Below are 13,054 nucleotides of genomic sequence, written 5' to 3' on the forward strand. Positions count from 1 at the left end.
ATTCCAGATTCAGATGGTGGCCTCTAGATCACAAGGCTGTGCCGTCTTCCCTGTGGGCTCTCCAGGTCCGGTGTCTAAGGGTGCCTCGGCCCCCTGCAATAGAAGACAGCACCCCTACTGTTAATGAAAATATGAGCCCACTAAGTGTTGGTTCTGCCTGCATGTTTAAATGTAGGCCAGAGGATGTGATAAAAAGATTTCTTGGGAACTTAAAATACATTTGGAGTAGACCTTACTAAGGCCTGGTCAGTTAAGATTCATGCCTGGCCCATTGTCAGTAGGAAAGGATCTCCAACCAAGGTGCTGCCCACCAAGGCCATGCTTTGACTTGGTTGATGTCAGCATGACTCAAAATGTTTCTCTTAATTTTAGGCTTTTATTTTTTACAAAACTTCTTGTAGCATAATGCCTTTGTTGTTTTTTTTTCGTAAACATTTACATTTGTAGACGGTTATTTTGTTGGCAGTTGTGTAAGATGTGTTTCTGGTGCCATACTGCCTGTTGGCAAGAGTCCTCCCTCACACCCACACACACACACACACACACACACACACACTTACACACACACATCCATCCACAGAAGTTTCTCCTTGCCTCCTCTCCCTTACCAGTACTGATTTGAAGCATGGGCTTGTTTTGAAGTTGCATGTTTTATACATAATGAAAATTTCAAGTTCAGTTGTTAGCTGTCTGTGGGTCTGTTGTCAGTCAGTCTGTGTAGTTGATAGGTGAGAAATGTAGGACAATTGAGTTGCCCCCCCACCTCCAGCCTACTCAGTACAGGATCCAGGAAGCAACTATTATCCAAAATGTACTTTGAAATGGACCAAACCGGTTTTGGATAGGCCTAAATATCTCATTGTATAAGGCTTGTAAAAAAGGGGCTTCAATAAAGCGGCTTGGAATACAGACAGTACAGGTAGCACTGTAACCACACAGAACGGGCACAGCTTCGTTCGCCACTCAAAGTCGCAAGTCAAGTGCATGATTATCAGCAGTGCGCTGATCTCTCACACCAAGACTGGGGCCATATCAGAAGGAATCGTTACGCAACGTTTACACACGAGTGCATTGATTTGAGTACAACAGGTAGAGGATGAGTGTCTTATGTGCAGTAGAGTCCTGCAGCAGCTCTACACATCACGTTTCTGTTTGCTACATTGTTCAGTAACCTTGGGCATTGTCATGGCCTGGTCCCAGTGTACATGTGCATGTCCCTGGTCCATCAGGGTGGTACATGTGTGCTCTGGTATGAATGGGACAGGTGTGTCCAGGGATGGCTGTTCACCCCTGACAGTAGAGCCTGCAAAAAGCTGAACATGTTTTGAAAGCAGGTTTTTTTTTTTTTTTTACTTCTCTGGGCTGGGAAATGTAGCTGTGTGTATGAGTGTGTGTGTTGTATCAAAACATCTTGTAATCATCATTAAGGCTGAATTAGTTTGATCATTTCAGTAGTTCTCCAGAGCTTTTCCGATTGGCATGATCCGTGTTTAGTTTACATTTTTAGTGAAGAGCCTGGGGAGGTGGGGGGGGGGGAGGAGGAGGAGAGGAGGTTTTTGGCATTAAAAGTGGAGCCCTCCCTCTTGTTTCCAGAAATAAAAGACCAAGTCTGCACTGAAAACCACAGAACTCAAACTTGATGTATCGTGAATAGTTCTACAACCACACCCTTCACTTTCTTACAAGAAGAATCTTAAAAAGCACGTTTGTGTTTCACTCCTCACCAGAGTCTGGGAACCCATGCTCCATAGATGTGGTTTTACCCCACAGATCTAGGGACAGGTTAGCATGTTCTACCTTAAGTGATTCTCTTGGTATTTAGAGATAGAAATTTGATGTATAAAAATTAAAAAATACATCAATCTCACATGCTAAATACAAGAACGCCTGTTGTGGTATTTAAGTGTTGATCGCTGGAGAGCCATTCCCTGGTCTGTTCATGTGTGTTTGTGAGATAAGGAATGATGATCACTGTGTCTTTGTAAAGGCTAATGTCATTGATGATGCTTCTCATGTACAGTACAATATTATGGAGATGTACACAAACACAAACCTCCACTGGAAATTAAAATGGTTTCATAAAGATGTGTTGTCTATGTATATTCTGATCATGTTGCAACTTCACATGTAAACCATGAAGGTGAAAGATGAGTCTACAAAGTTCATGATTTAATATACTAATGAGCATAATTGACATATTACCAATGTTGTGATACACATGTTAATAAATGTAAAGGAGTGACCATGATCGGGCCAGACCTTTTCAACTTAACTGAGTGACCAATAATATCCTAAACATGCAAGTCATTCACGGTTGATAGAACAAGTAGCCTACTACAGTAATGCTTAACATAGCGTTCAATGTTAATCCTTTTAAAATATATTTTCGTCAAATTCTTATAAATGCATTGATGCATTAATTTGAAAGAAACTAGTATTCAGTTACTAGTCTGTATTGTATTTCAGTTTTATGAACTCGTTATTAAAAACAAGTACTTGTTCATTAGATATTAGTAACTATTCCAATTTAACATTCTAATACAAATTAATAATTGATTTAAAACTCCAAAACGAAATGTAAAAAATAAATACATACCTGTAGCTTTAAAATGGTACGATGCCTGAGGAAAGTGGTATATTAAAGTCTGGCCATTTATAAAGCAATACAGTGATGTATGTTACTGTAATCATGATGTATAACAAGTTTCATCTATTCACCAGTCTTTTACACTGAGAACACAGGGGGAACAGATTTCCCTGGATGCCTGAGGAAAGTGGTTCCCCCCTGTATATTACAGTTATTATATGATATTATATTAGTCATTATGTATAACAAGAACCTTTCGAAACCTTTTTGAAAAAAGAAATTCAACATAAAAAAAAAAATCGAAACTTTTTATTTACACCAACAATTAGTAAAAAAAAAAAAAAACAATTTTAAAAGGAAAGGAAAAACGTTACTTTCAAAACTTTTTTCAAACCTTTAGAAACTTTATTACTACAGCCACACCAATAATTGTGTTAGCCCCACCATGAAACAAGCGATAAAATGAAGTATTCTGTTGTGTATGTATTCACATTGAAATTCAGACATGTTGCTCTGTCATCTGTTCTGCTCCTGCGCACCTGTGAGCCAACGTCATCTGACGTTTCACAGCAGAATACAGGAAGTGAAATTGCAGTTGTTTTTGTCCGATTGAAAGCGAGTTTCCCTCTTCTCCGATCTGTTGTCGTTTATTGCGGGCTGAAATGGCGACTTTTATTTCGGTCCCGTTGAAAAAGTCATCTGAAGTCGATCTTGTTAAACCACTTTCAAAATTTGTCACGGCTACATACCCAGCTGGTGAGGATCAGGCTGAATATCTTCGGTCTGTAGAGGAGTTGAACAAGCTCCGCAAGAGTGCTCTGGGGAGGCCGCTTGACAAACACGAGAGCTCGCTGGAGATCCTCCTGAGGTGAGACATCTTCCCAACTTCGACGCAATGGGAGCTGTGTAGCGAACTCGTTGGTTGCTAACGCTAGCATGACATACTTTTAATCTGTGGGGAAATACATCTAGCCGCACCCTGGTTTGTATGACTAGCTATTCTAGCTACCTACAACTAGCTCGTTTGCTCGCTAGCTATGTTTTACGTTTCGTGTATATGTCTAGTTTTAAACTTTATTTATACAAGCTTTACGTGGTACTGTTTTTTAATTGTCAATGTGTATTAGTTGCAGTGAGGAATATACTTTAGGCCCATGTCAACCTCCTTTGTTTACTCGCTGCCAATTTAGCTACATATCCAGCGGACTGACCGAGCTGGTGATGTCATGACATTTTCATCCTAGCTCAAGTCATCGTGTGATACAAACACAATTTAAAATGTATTATATTGGCGAAATCTTTTGGACTTTGTAGTTTTAGTAGCATTTTGAGTTAAATATTGAAAATGATTAGAATCGAAACCTCTAATTGTCATTTGTAAGTGTTTTCAAAGAATTGAAGGCCATTGAACAGATGTTTGTGATTTTAGCTGACTTGGGGGTCAAACAAAACTCAGATTAGCCAGGATGTTGTCAGAATGTTTTGCATAGTGGATCATGGAGGAAATAGGGATGCGATTTGGTTAACAAATTTTGCCTAGCTGTGTTGCTCAATTTAACCCATGTTGGAACTTTGGGGGGCTGTGTAAAACAGGGGCCAGTCCTTGAGAACTTGCTAGCTATTAAAATTAGAAATTAGCTGACACTCCTTTATTTACATTTAGTCATTTAGCAGACGCTCTTATGATCGTGGTATTGATTCCAATCAATTACCACGTAACAACGATATATTAGCAGTCCATGAAAAAACAAAACAAAACTTGAATAATATTTCTAAAGATGTGTCTGCAGATTCACTAGAGTCTATGACCACCAGGCCTCCTGGGTGCATCATGCCCTCATCAATTACATACCTGTTCAGTTCATCCAGGTAGTGGTGACGTGAATAACAGGTAGACTTTGCTCAGGCTTTCAGCCTCTAATACATAACAGACTGGTGTTTGCTTGCTGAGCATTGTGAATAGGCAGCTAGGCCTACTCATTGTATGATTGTTTAACTTCTACTTAGTTTCATTGCAGCGTGTTAGTAGCTTAGCCCCAAGATAAAGCTGCTGTAGGGAGTGGGCTGGTGAATGCCAGCATGTTAGCATTCTCTGGCTAAATCGTTACATAGCCTACTAGCACCACTCTGCTACTTTGAGTGGGGTGCTGAATGTTAACATTGTACCTCCTTGGCTCTTTCCTAGGTCAGCCATGTGCCAGGTTGCTATGGCAACATTCCCCATTCATCCAATGCCTTTCACAACCCCAGACAGACGGCCATTGTGTCACCTTGGCAACCGCTGTTTTGTTCTGGAAAGTTTCGGCTTTCCTCTCTCTCGCTGTCTGATATCACGTAGTTGTTAATCCCGATCAGAGGGCTCCCTCTACGAGGCCTATATTCCCGCAAGACTGGGACTCACAAGGAGGAGGGCTGGATTAGAGGAAACTGTAAATAAGGGATTCCTAGTACTCTGTGTGAATGGTCACTGACCCAAAATAGAATGTTCCAGATTGAAGCCACCGAAGGAACTGTCGTGTGTGTGTGACTCCGCACCATTCCCCTCAAGATTGAATAACCACAGCGATGACACACACAGGGAGGTGAATCACATGCCACAGAGCCCTGATTGGTTGAACTTCTTCCCTCCTTCTCAGGTACTATGACCAGCTGTGTGCCGTGGAGCCCAAGTTCCCCTTCTCTGAAAACCAGGTAGAGTGTGTGCGTACGTGTGTGTGTGTTGAGCATGTTAAGAGTGTGTCATGATGATAAAATATGTATTTCTCTTGGTTTGCAGCTTTGTTTAACCTTCACATGGAAAGATGCCTTTGATAAAGGATCACTGTTCGGAGGGTCAGTTAAGTTGGGTAAGATTTGCTTCTCTTGATGCACGCGCTGTCACACATGCCTGACAAAGTGATGAGTAGGATGATGAGTCATTGAACCGTGTGTTCCCTCCACTCAGCGTATGCATACACGTGGTGTACTAGGGCTTCATTAAGAAGGTATATCAGTCTCATGCCCTTTCTCTGGAAGGAACTGGACTGACGGTTGCTGTGTGTGTGTCTCACTAGTTTTAAAGTGGATGTGTGTTGTCAGGACCATAAATTACATCATATACAAGGACTGCCTTTTGTATTAATCCACCTTTTCTGTATACCAGTTGATTATCCCTGTTTTTACTGTCAAAAAGTTAAAAAAAGTTAGCAGCAGACTAGTGTCTTGGAGATGTATTATTCTTGAATCCTACTTCTTGTCTGATGTTGCTCTCTCTCTCCACTCGGCTGACTGACCAATGAGCATGAACTCCACTGATGTCACAACATTGTTGGAGACTGAACTTTTCTTCCACAACGTGTGTGTGTGTGTGTGTGTGTGTGTTCTAGCTTTGGCCAGTCTTGGCTATGAGAAGACGTGTGTATTGTTTAATGGAGCTGCGCTGGCTAGTCAGATCGCTTCAGAACAGAACCTGGACAGCGACGAAGGATTGAAGGCTGCTGCAAAATACTACCAGGTACTACTTCGAGAAATCAATACTACCAGGAAGTATTTTGAGCAAATAAGGTGCTAATCAGATACTGCAAACCTTTTTAATCTCTCCCATTTTCTCTCTCTTTCCATTTCTTTCTATCTTTCTATCCACCCCAACTTCTCCGCGTCAAGCTGGCCAGTGGAGCGTTTGGCCACATCAAGGACACAGTACTGTCGGCCCTGAACAGGGAGCCCACCATGGACATCTCCCCTGAGACTGTAGGAACCCTGAGCCTCATCATGCTAGCCCAGGCTCAGGAGGTCTTCTTCCTGAAAGCCACGTCAGGTACACACCCTCACACACACTCTCCCTCCTTTCTCACTGTTGATGTTGCACCAGATGAGGCCCTTGTGTAAACACCTTTCCAGGAAAGCCAGATTGACATCAAAATAAGAAAACATTTGAGGAATACAACCCTGTAACTTTGAGTGTTCTAGTTTGAAATGTAACCTTGATGACTCTACTGTGCAGATAAAATGAAGGACGCCATTATTGCTAAACTGGCCAATCAGGCGGCAGATTTCTATGGAGATGCCTTCAAGCAGTGCCAGTACAAAGAGAATCTCCCTAAGGTATGTGGCCAGTCGGCAGTCACTCAGTATAATCCTGCAGGCACATCCCTGGCATCAGCAGGGCAATCCATTAGTGTGTGACACAGAATTGGGAGGTTTTGTGTGTGTGTGTGTGTGGGATTGAGTGTTTCACTGTGTGTGTATATTTCTGTGCATTTATGGATGTGCAAGATGTGTGTGCACTCTGTCCTGAACGGTCCATTTCTGGGTACTTTTCAGCATGTTTGGGTTTTAACTGCTTGGGTAGCTCTCTGACTGGATCTCCACCACCTTTTAACTTCAGACTGTTCTCTCACAGCTCAATAACTGTCACAAACTGTTTGTATGAACTCTTGCTGACCTGTTGTAGTGCATGACTGGTAACTGAGCAGACATACAGCCACATACACCAAACGGTGAAGGTCCAGGGATAGAAACGGTGTTTCGCTCAGAGCAAAGTCCTGGATGGGTCAAGACACTAAGCATCCCTAATTGTTTTGGTGTGTGTGTGTGTGTGTGTCACTCTCGTGTGGAGGACACTTGGTCCATGCATCGTCTGTTGAGTGGAGAACACATGAACTCAATCAAAAAAGTTTTCTAGTTTTTTCCCCCCTAACGCCCAAGTATAAACACACACACTAATCAGCACGAAAACCTGGGACTTGCACACAGTCTTGCGGCCGCCATGAATAAACATGGGGCTCATTAATATGCAGATGCGTGGGTGTAGGGGGCCTGGCCCTATGAGAAACAGAAGCCTGATTTAGCCATCCTGTCACAGGCAGACAGAACTGCTGCCTCTAGTCTGTCTCCATAGAAAACTGTGATGCGTCAGAGGCTGCTAGAGAGGGAGATCTCTTCATGCCCAGTTACCTCCACACACCTGTCTGAATAAGGACTAGGTGTGACCTGCAGCCCAGGTACTGTCACACCTCTGGGGAGGATGTTGACCCTTGCTCCCAGACAGAATTCACCCCCCATGGTTTCAGTTGGGAGGCTGGCCAACAGTGGTTAAGTAAGAGCGGAGGAGGAGAGAGAGAGCCACGGAAGAGTACTGAGATCATCAGCCCAACTCCAGGAGAAACGTTGCATGAAGGTTGAGCGAATGTTGCTGGAAGGTTAATCACTCATGGCCTGTTCTGTTTTCTCTCCTGTTATCCTCCTCCTCCTCTCTGCATCCCTCGTGATGATGGTGTGTGTGTGTGTGTGTGCGCGCGCCTGTTCCCGACCGCTTGTGCCTGTTTGTGACTGGCTTTTGTGACGTGGGTGCCGTGTTCGTGGTTCGATATCGCCGGTGTGTCTGTGTCTGTGCTGTTCCGTGGTTTGCCCTTGCGGTGCGTGTGTGCGTGTGCGTGTGTGTGTGTTGCTCTGTGGTTGCCTCTCCCTGGTCAGTATTTTTATTTTCAGGAGGTACTGCCAGTGCTGGCTGCCAAGCACTGCATCATGCAGGCCAACGCTGAGCTGCACCAGAGCATCCTGGCCAAGCCGCTTCGGAGAGGAGATCGCACGTCTGCAGGTACACAGCATGACATCACAGCATGACATCACACCATGACGTCACAGCCCGCTAACCAGAAGCTGCTGAATTACACCAAACTACTCACCTTGAGATAACTACAGAAAAAAATAAAAACACAAACATGTTTTACTACCTATGGATCTTATCCCACCTGTTGGTACCCATATTTTGGTGAAGTATTATGATTTGTGGCATGGTAAAATGTCCGTTAGTTTCCTATTTGTCCCTTTCGAGGAAAAAAAACTAGAAATCTCTTGCTTGATCGCTTACTCTTCCTTCATGACCCTGTAATCCTCCATGTTTTCTTCTCCCTCCTTGTTCCTCTGCTCATCGTCCCGTCTGTCCGGCAGCACGCGGCCGAGCTGGTGAAGACGGTGGCCTCGCGCTACGACGAGTACGTGAGCGTCAAGGACCTGAGTGACAAGATCAACCGCGCCCTGACCGCCGCCAAGAAGGACAACGACTTCATCTACCACGACCGCGTCCCCGAGGTCAAAGACCTGGAGCACATCGGCAAGGCTGCGCTGGTCAAGTCCACCGCCATCGCCCCCCCGCTCAGCCAGAAGTTCACCGGTGAGGAACCACACACACACACACAGCTTGTTCACTAGAGGACCACTAGGGTACGGATAAACAGTCAATGCCTGACACTGGGTGACACCTACAAATGTCTCAAAAGTTGTAACGCTTTCTTGCAAGTTTTGAAGCACTAGTGAATGCAGATATGTGTCTGTGTTTTCAGACCTGTTTGAGAAGATGGTTCCTATGGCGGTGCAGCAGTCTATGAGTATCTATAGCCAGAGGAAGGCTGAGACTGTCAACAGACTGGTGGGCACCATGAGAGAGGCCACCAACCTCTGCAATGGGTACGTGTGTGTGTGTACACTAGGTAAAACCTTTCCCTCCAAACATTTCCGTGTGCGTGTGAAAGGTAACCGTGTTGATCCCGTGTTGGTCATCAGTGTGCTGGCATCTCTGAACCTGCCGGCGGCTCTGGAGGACCTGTCGGGGGATTCTGTCCCACAATCCATCCTGGAGAAGGCTCGCGCCATCGTGCAGCAGGGCGGGCTGCAGAGCATAGAGCAGCTGATCAGAGATCTGCCTGAACTACTGACACGCAACCGGGAAATACTGGATGAGGTACGCACTCCCGCACACACACTCCCACACAGACACACACACCGCTGGATCTGGAGTAGAAGTGTTTGTGGTGTGTTCGGTGGTAAATGTGTGTGTGTTGGTCTATTAGTCTCTGAAGATGCTGGACAATGAGGAGACCACAGATAGCGAGCTGAGGACCAAGTTCAACCAACGTTGGAACAGAACTCCCTCTGGAGATCTCTACAAGCCCCTCAGAGCAGGTACGCACACACACACACACAGGCACGCACACACACACACTCATGCACGCACACGCTTACACACGCATGCACACATGCATGCACACAAACTCTGTAAGCAGTTACATAAAGCCTGTGACTCACGCCACTGTACTGACAAACCTTGAACACGTATATTTTGACACGAACGGAAATCTCTCTCTCCCTCTCGGTCTTTCCCTCCTTCCCTCTCCTCCTCCCCCTCCTCCCTCCAGAGGGGGGGAACTTCCGCAGTGTGTTGGACAAGGCTGTGCAGGCCGACCAGGTGGTGAGGGAGCGCTACAACACACACTGCGAGATGATCGCTCTGCTGTGTAAACCTGAGGCTGAGCTTACTGCCGCCATCCCCTCCGCCAACCCTGCCAAGACCCTGCAGGGCAGCGAGGTGTGTGTGTGTGTGTGTGTGTTAGTACGAGTGTGGATCAACTGAGTAGGTGTTCAGATGACAAGATTAGCGTGTGCGTGTATTAAACCTGGCTATATTTATAAGCTGTGTGTGTGTGTTTCCTAGGTGGTGAATGTGCTGAGGTCTCAGCTCGCCCAGCTGGATGAGGTCAAGAAGGAGAGGGAGGGACTGGAGGCTGAGATCAAGGCGGTGACCTTTGACATGACCTCCTGCTTCCTGTCGGCACTGGCACAGGACGGGGCCCTCAACGAGGAGCAGCTGTCACTCAGCCAGCTCGACCAATCATACGGAGCCTACAACCAGAGGGTGCAGGGCAGCCTACGGAGCCAGGAGGAGCTGCTGGGATGCGTGCAGGTGGGCGAGTGGGGCAGAGAGAGAGGGAACAGGAACAGACCACACCTGCCTCTTTTTTTTCTGACTCTTAACTTCCTCTCTCTTTCTCTCTTTCTCTCTCTTTCTCTCTCTTTCTCTCTCTTTCTCTCTCCCTCTCTCTCTCCCTCTCTCTCTCACAGACGTCCCACCAGGAGTTCAGCAGTCTGAAACAGTCCAACTCCGAGGCTAACGACCGCGAGGAGGTGTTGAAGAAGCTGGCCTCCGCCCACGACAGCTACGTGGAGATCAGCAACAACCTGCGTGAGGGAACCAAGGTAACCGTTTCCCGGGGAACCGCGGAAAGGGTTACCAGGGCATTGCCAAGAAGCTCAGCTGAATAGTCTAACTATGCTTCTCTTCCTCTTTTTTTGATTTCCTTCTTTCTCTCTCTCTCTGTCTCTCTGTCTCTCTCTCTCTCTGTCTCTCTCTGTCTCTATGTCTCTCTCTCCCTCCCTCTGCAGTTCTATAATGACCTGACGGAGATCCTTCTCAAGTTCCAAAACAAGTGCAGTGACATCGTCTTCGCTCGCAAAACAGAACGTGACGAGCTTCTCAAGTACGTCTGGGTTCTGACCACGACGTGTCTGCTTGGATCTCACTGGCTGAAACTCAGCCAAACTGATTTGAGGACATTGTATTTTGAATGAGTTGGATGTTGCAAAGCATTACCTTTATCATAGTGACTGATGATATGGTTGTCGTGGTAACCCAGGGAGCTGCAGCAGAACATTGCCAAGGAGCCAAGCGCCCCTTCTTTCAACGTCCCCGCCTACCAGAGTAACCCCGCCCCTGCTCCCGCCGGCCCCACCGCTGCGCCCAGGACCGTCTTCGTGAGTAGCCAATCACAGCTTGACTAAGAAATGTAAACCAGGAAGTTGGTGTTGTGTTGAGTCTGTCATTTATGCTTAAACTCTATTTGCTGTCTGTCTGTCTCCCTCTCTCTCTACCTTTCTACTAAGGCCCAGCAGCAACCTGAAGTCAAGCCCCAGCCCCCAGCCAGACCCCCTCCCCCCTCTTTTACACCCCAGGCTGCTGCACCCGGCAACCCCCCGCCCAACGTTGCCGTTCCTGGTAACCCCCCGCCCATGGCCCCGCCCTCCCAGGCCCAGGGACCGCCCTACCCCACCTACCAAGGCTACCCAGGGTGAGTGCTCTGCCAGGAGGGCAACCAGCTCCAGTCCAGCCCTGCTAATCACCTCGGGGTCAGGGAACGCTACATCGGTTGGTTCCATATTTGCTCTCCAATAGTCATCTTCTCTCTTTTCTTCTCTGTGTGTGTGCAGGTACTACCAGATGGGTATGGGCTATAACCCTTTCGCTGGCTACAACCAGTACAACATACCCTACATGCCCTACCAGGCTGCACCAGGACAGGCGGGCTACCCTGCACCTCCCCCCAACCAGCAGCACCCCTACACCTACCCCCAGCAACCTCCCCAACAGCAGCCCTACTACCCCCAGCAATAAGCCCCGTCTCACCTCGACCCCCTCCAGCTCCCACTGGAGCAGACGTGCTACCCCCAGCAATAACTCCAACTCCATCCCTTCTTCTCCTCCTCTCTCCCCCCCTCTCTCTTCCCTCGCGCCTCTTCTCCTCCCTGCATCCCTCTCTTCTCTCCTTCTCCCACTATCCTGCTGATGGCAACCAAACTGTGGGAGGGGAGGAACTGCCCCTGGGCAGCACTGCACTTCTTCTTAACACTCCTCCTCCCTCCTGTGCTCAAACCTTGGTTCTCCTCACCTCTCTGTCTCGGTTTATCCCTTTACTCACTCTGCACTTGTTTTAAAAAAAGAAATCATTTTTTAAACCAGTCCTCTTCCCGTTTTTTGTTTAGTTTTTGTCTGTCCTTCCCGCTCGTCCTCGTGAGCTAACCCTGTTTTTGCATACAGTTTTCGAATAATTTAGCTAAATCTTTATTTAAATTCAAGCTCGTGCGTGTGTTCTAATGTGACTCCTCGTTTGTGCTGGATGGCTGTAGAACACTAGAGGAGTTGCACCGTGGCCTGGAGACGCTTCCCCTTGCCGCTGTGGCACTTGGGAATGTGGGGGTGGAGGGAGGGGCGGTCACGGAAGGGAGAGCATGTCCATATCATCGTTTAAATTCCCCCAAGCGCCACCCACTACTATATCTCCTATATCCTATTTTTGTAACGAATACTGATGCATCACTGATGTGTAACCCAATAGAAACGCTCGCTAGGTTTTCTAATGTAGACGAAGCCCGCTGAGAGGGACAACCTCTCTCTCTCTGTCTCTCTCTCTCTGTCTCTCTCTCTGTCTCTCTCTCTGTCTCTCTCTCTGTCTCTCTCTCTGTCTCTCTCTCTCTCAACCAGGGAATGTTGGTATATTTCAGTTTTACAATCAGAGGCTGTACATGGCTGTAGATGTGGGAGACCAGGTTATATTATATATGAATATAAATGACTCTGTATGTGGTTAACCAAACACTGTGTGCTCTTTGTGTTTCTTTGGTTCTAATGTGATTAAAACACCTCCATATGTTAGCCAGGTATTGGTAGTCTTTTTTTTTTGGTCTATTCAGAATTCACATTTGACATTTTGTTGATGTAGCAGTCAGTGATCCACCGTGATGTCGTGTATATAGAGAGAGAACAGGAGAAGATGAGCTATCAGAAGTGTATACTTCCAACAGTATTTCAGTGGTCAGTGTCAAAGAAATGGTATGTATTCAGTAGCCCCACATCACAAAGTAACCACATCTCAGCTA

At 46.4% G+C, this 13,054-nt stretch overlaps 1 protein-coding gene across 1 annotated transcript; it reads left to right on the forward strand.

Annotated features, from left to right (window-relative positions):
- The first annotated feature begins 3,118 nt into the window (after positions 1 to 3,118).
- Positions 3,119 to 12,830, forward strand: pdcd6ip (programmed cell death 6 interacting protein). The gene is given in 19 exon segments (XM_067255962.1): positions 3,119 to 3,455; positions 5,224 to 5,278; positions 5,364 to 5,433; positions 5,953 to 6,080; positions 6,230 to 6,383; positions 6,570 to 6,670; positions 8,057 to 8,133; positions 8,135 to 8,165; positions 8,519 to 8,741; positions 8,911 to 9,034; positions 9,131 to 9,308; positions 9,418 to 9,529; positions 9,763 to 9,932; positions 10,059 to 10,307; positions 10,466 to 10,600; positions 10,787 to 10,881; positions 11,038 to 11,155; positions 11,285 to 11,469; positions 11,609 to 12,830. Coding segments are annotated over 19 exon segments (2,595 nt in total). The 5' UTR covers positions 3,119 to 3,249; the 3' UTR covers positions 11,793 to 12,830.
- The last annotated feature ends 224 nt before the right edge of the window (positions 12,831 to 13,054 follow it).

The sequence above is a fragment of the Osmerus mordax genome, chromosome 18 (assembly GCF_038355195.1).
Source record: "Osmerus mordax isolate fOsmMor3 chromosome 18, fOsmMor3.pri, whole genome shotgun sequence".
Classification (NCBI taxonomy): Eukaryota; Metazoa; Chordata; class Actinopteri; order Osmeriformes; family Osmeridae; genus Osmerus; species Osmerus mordax.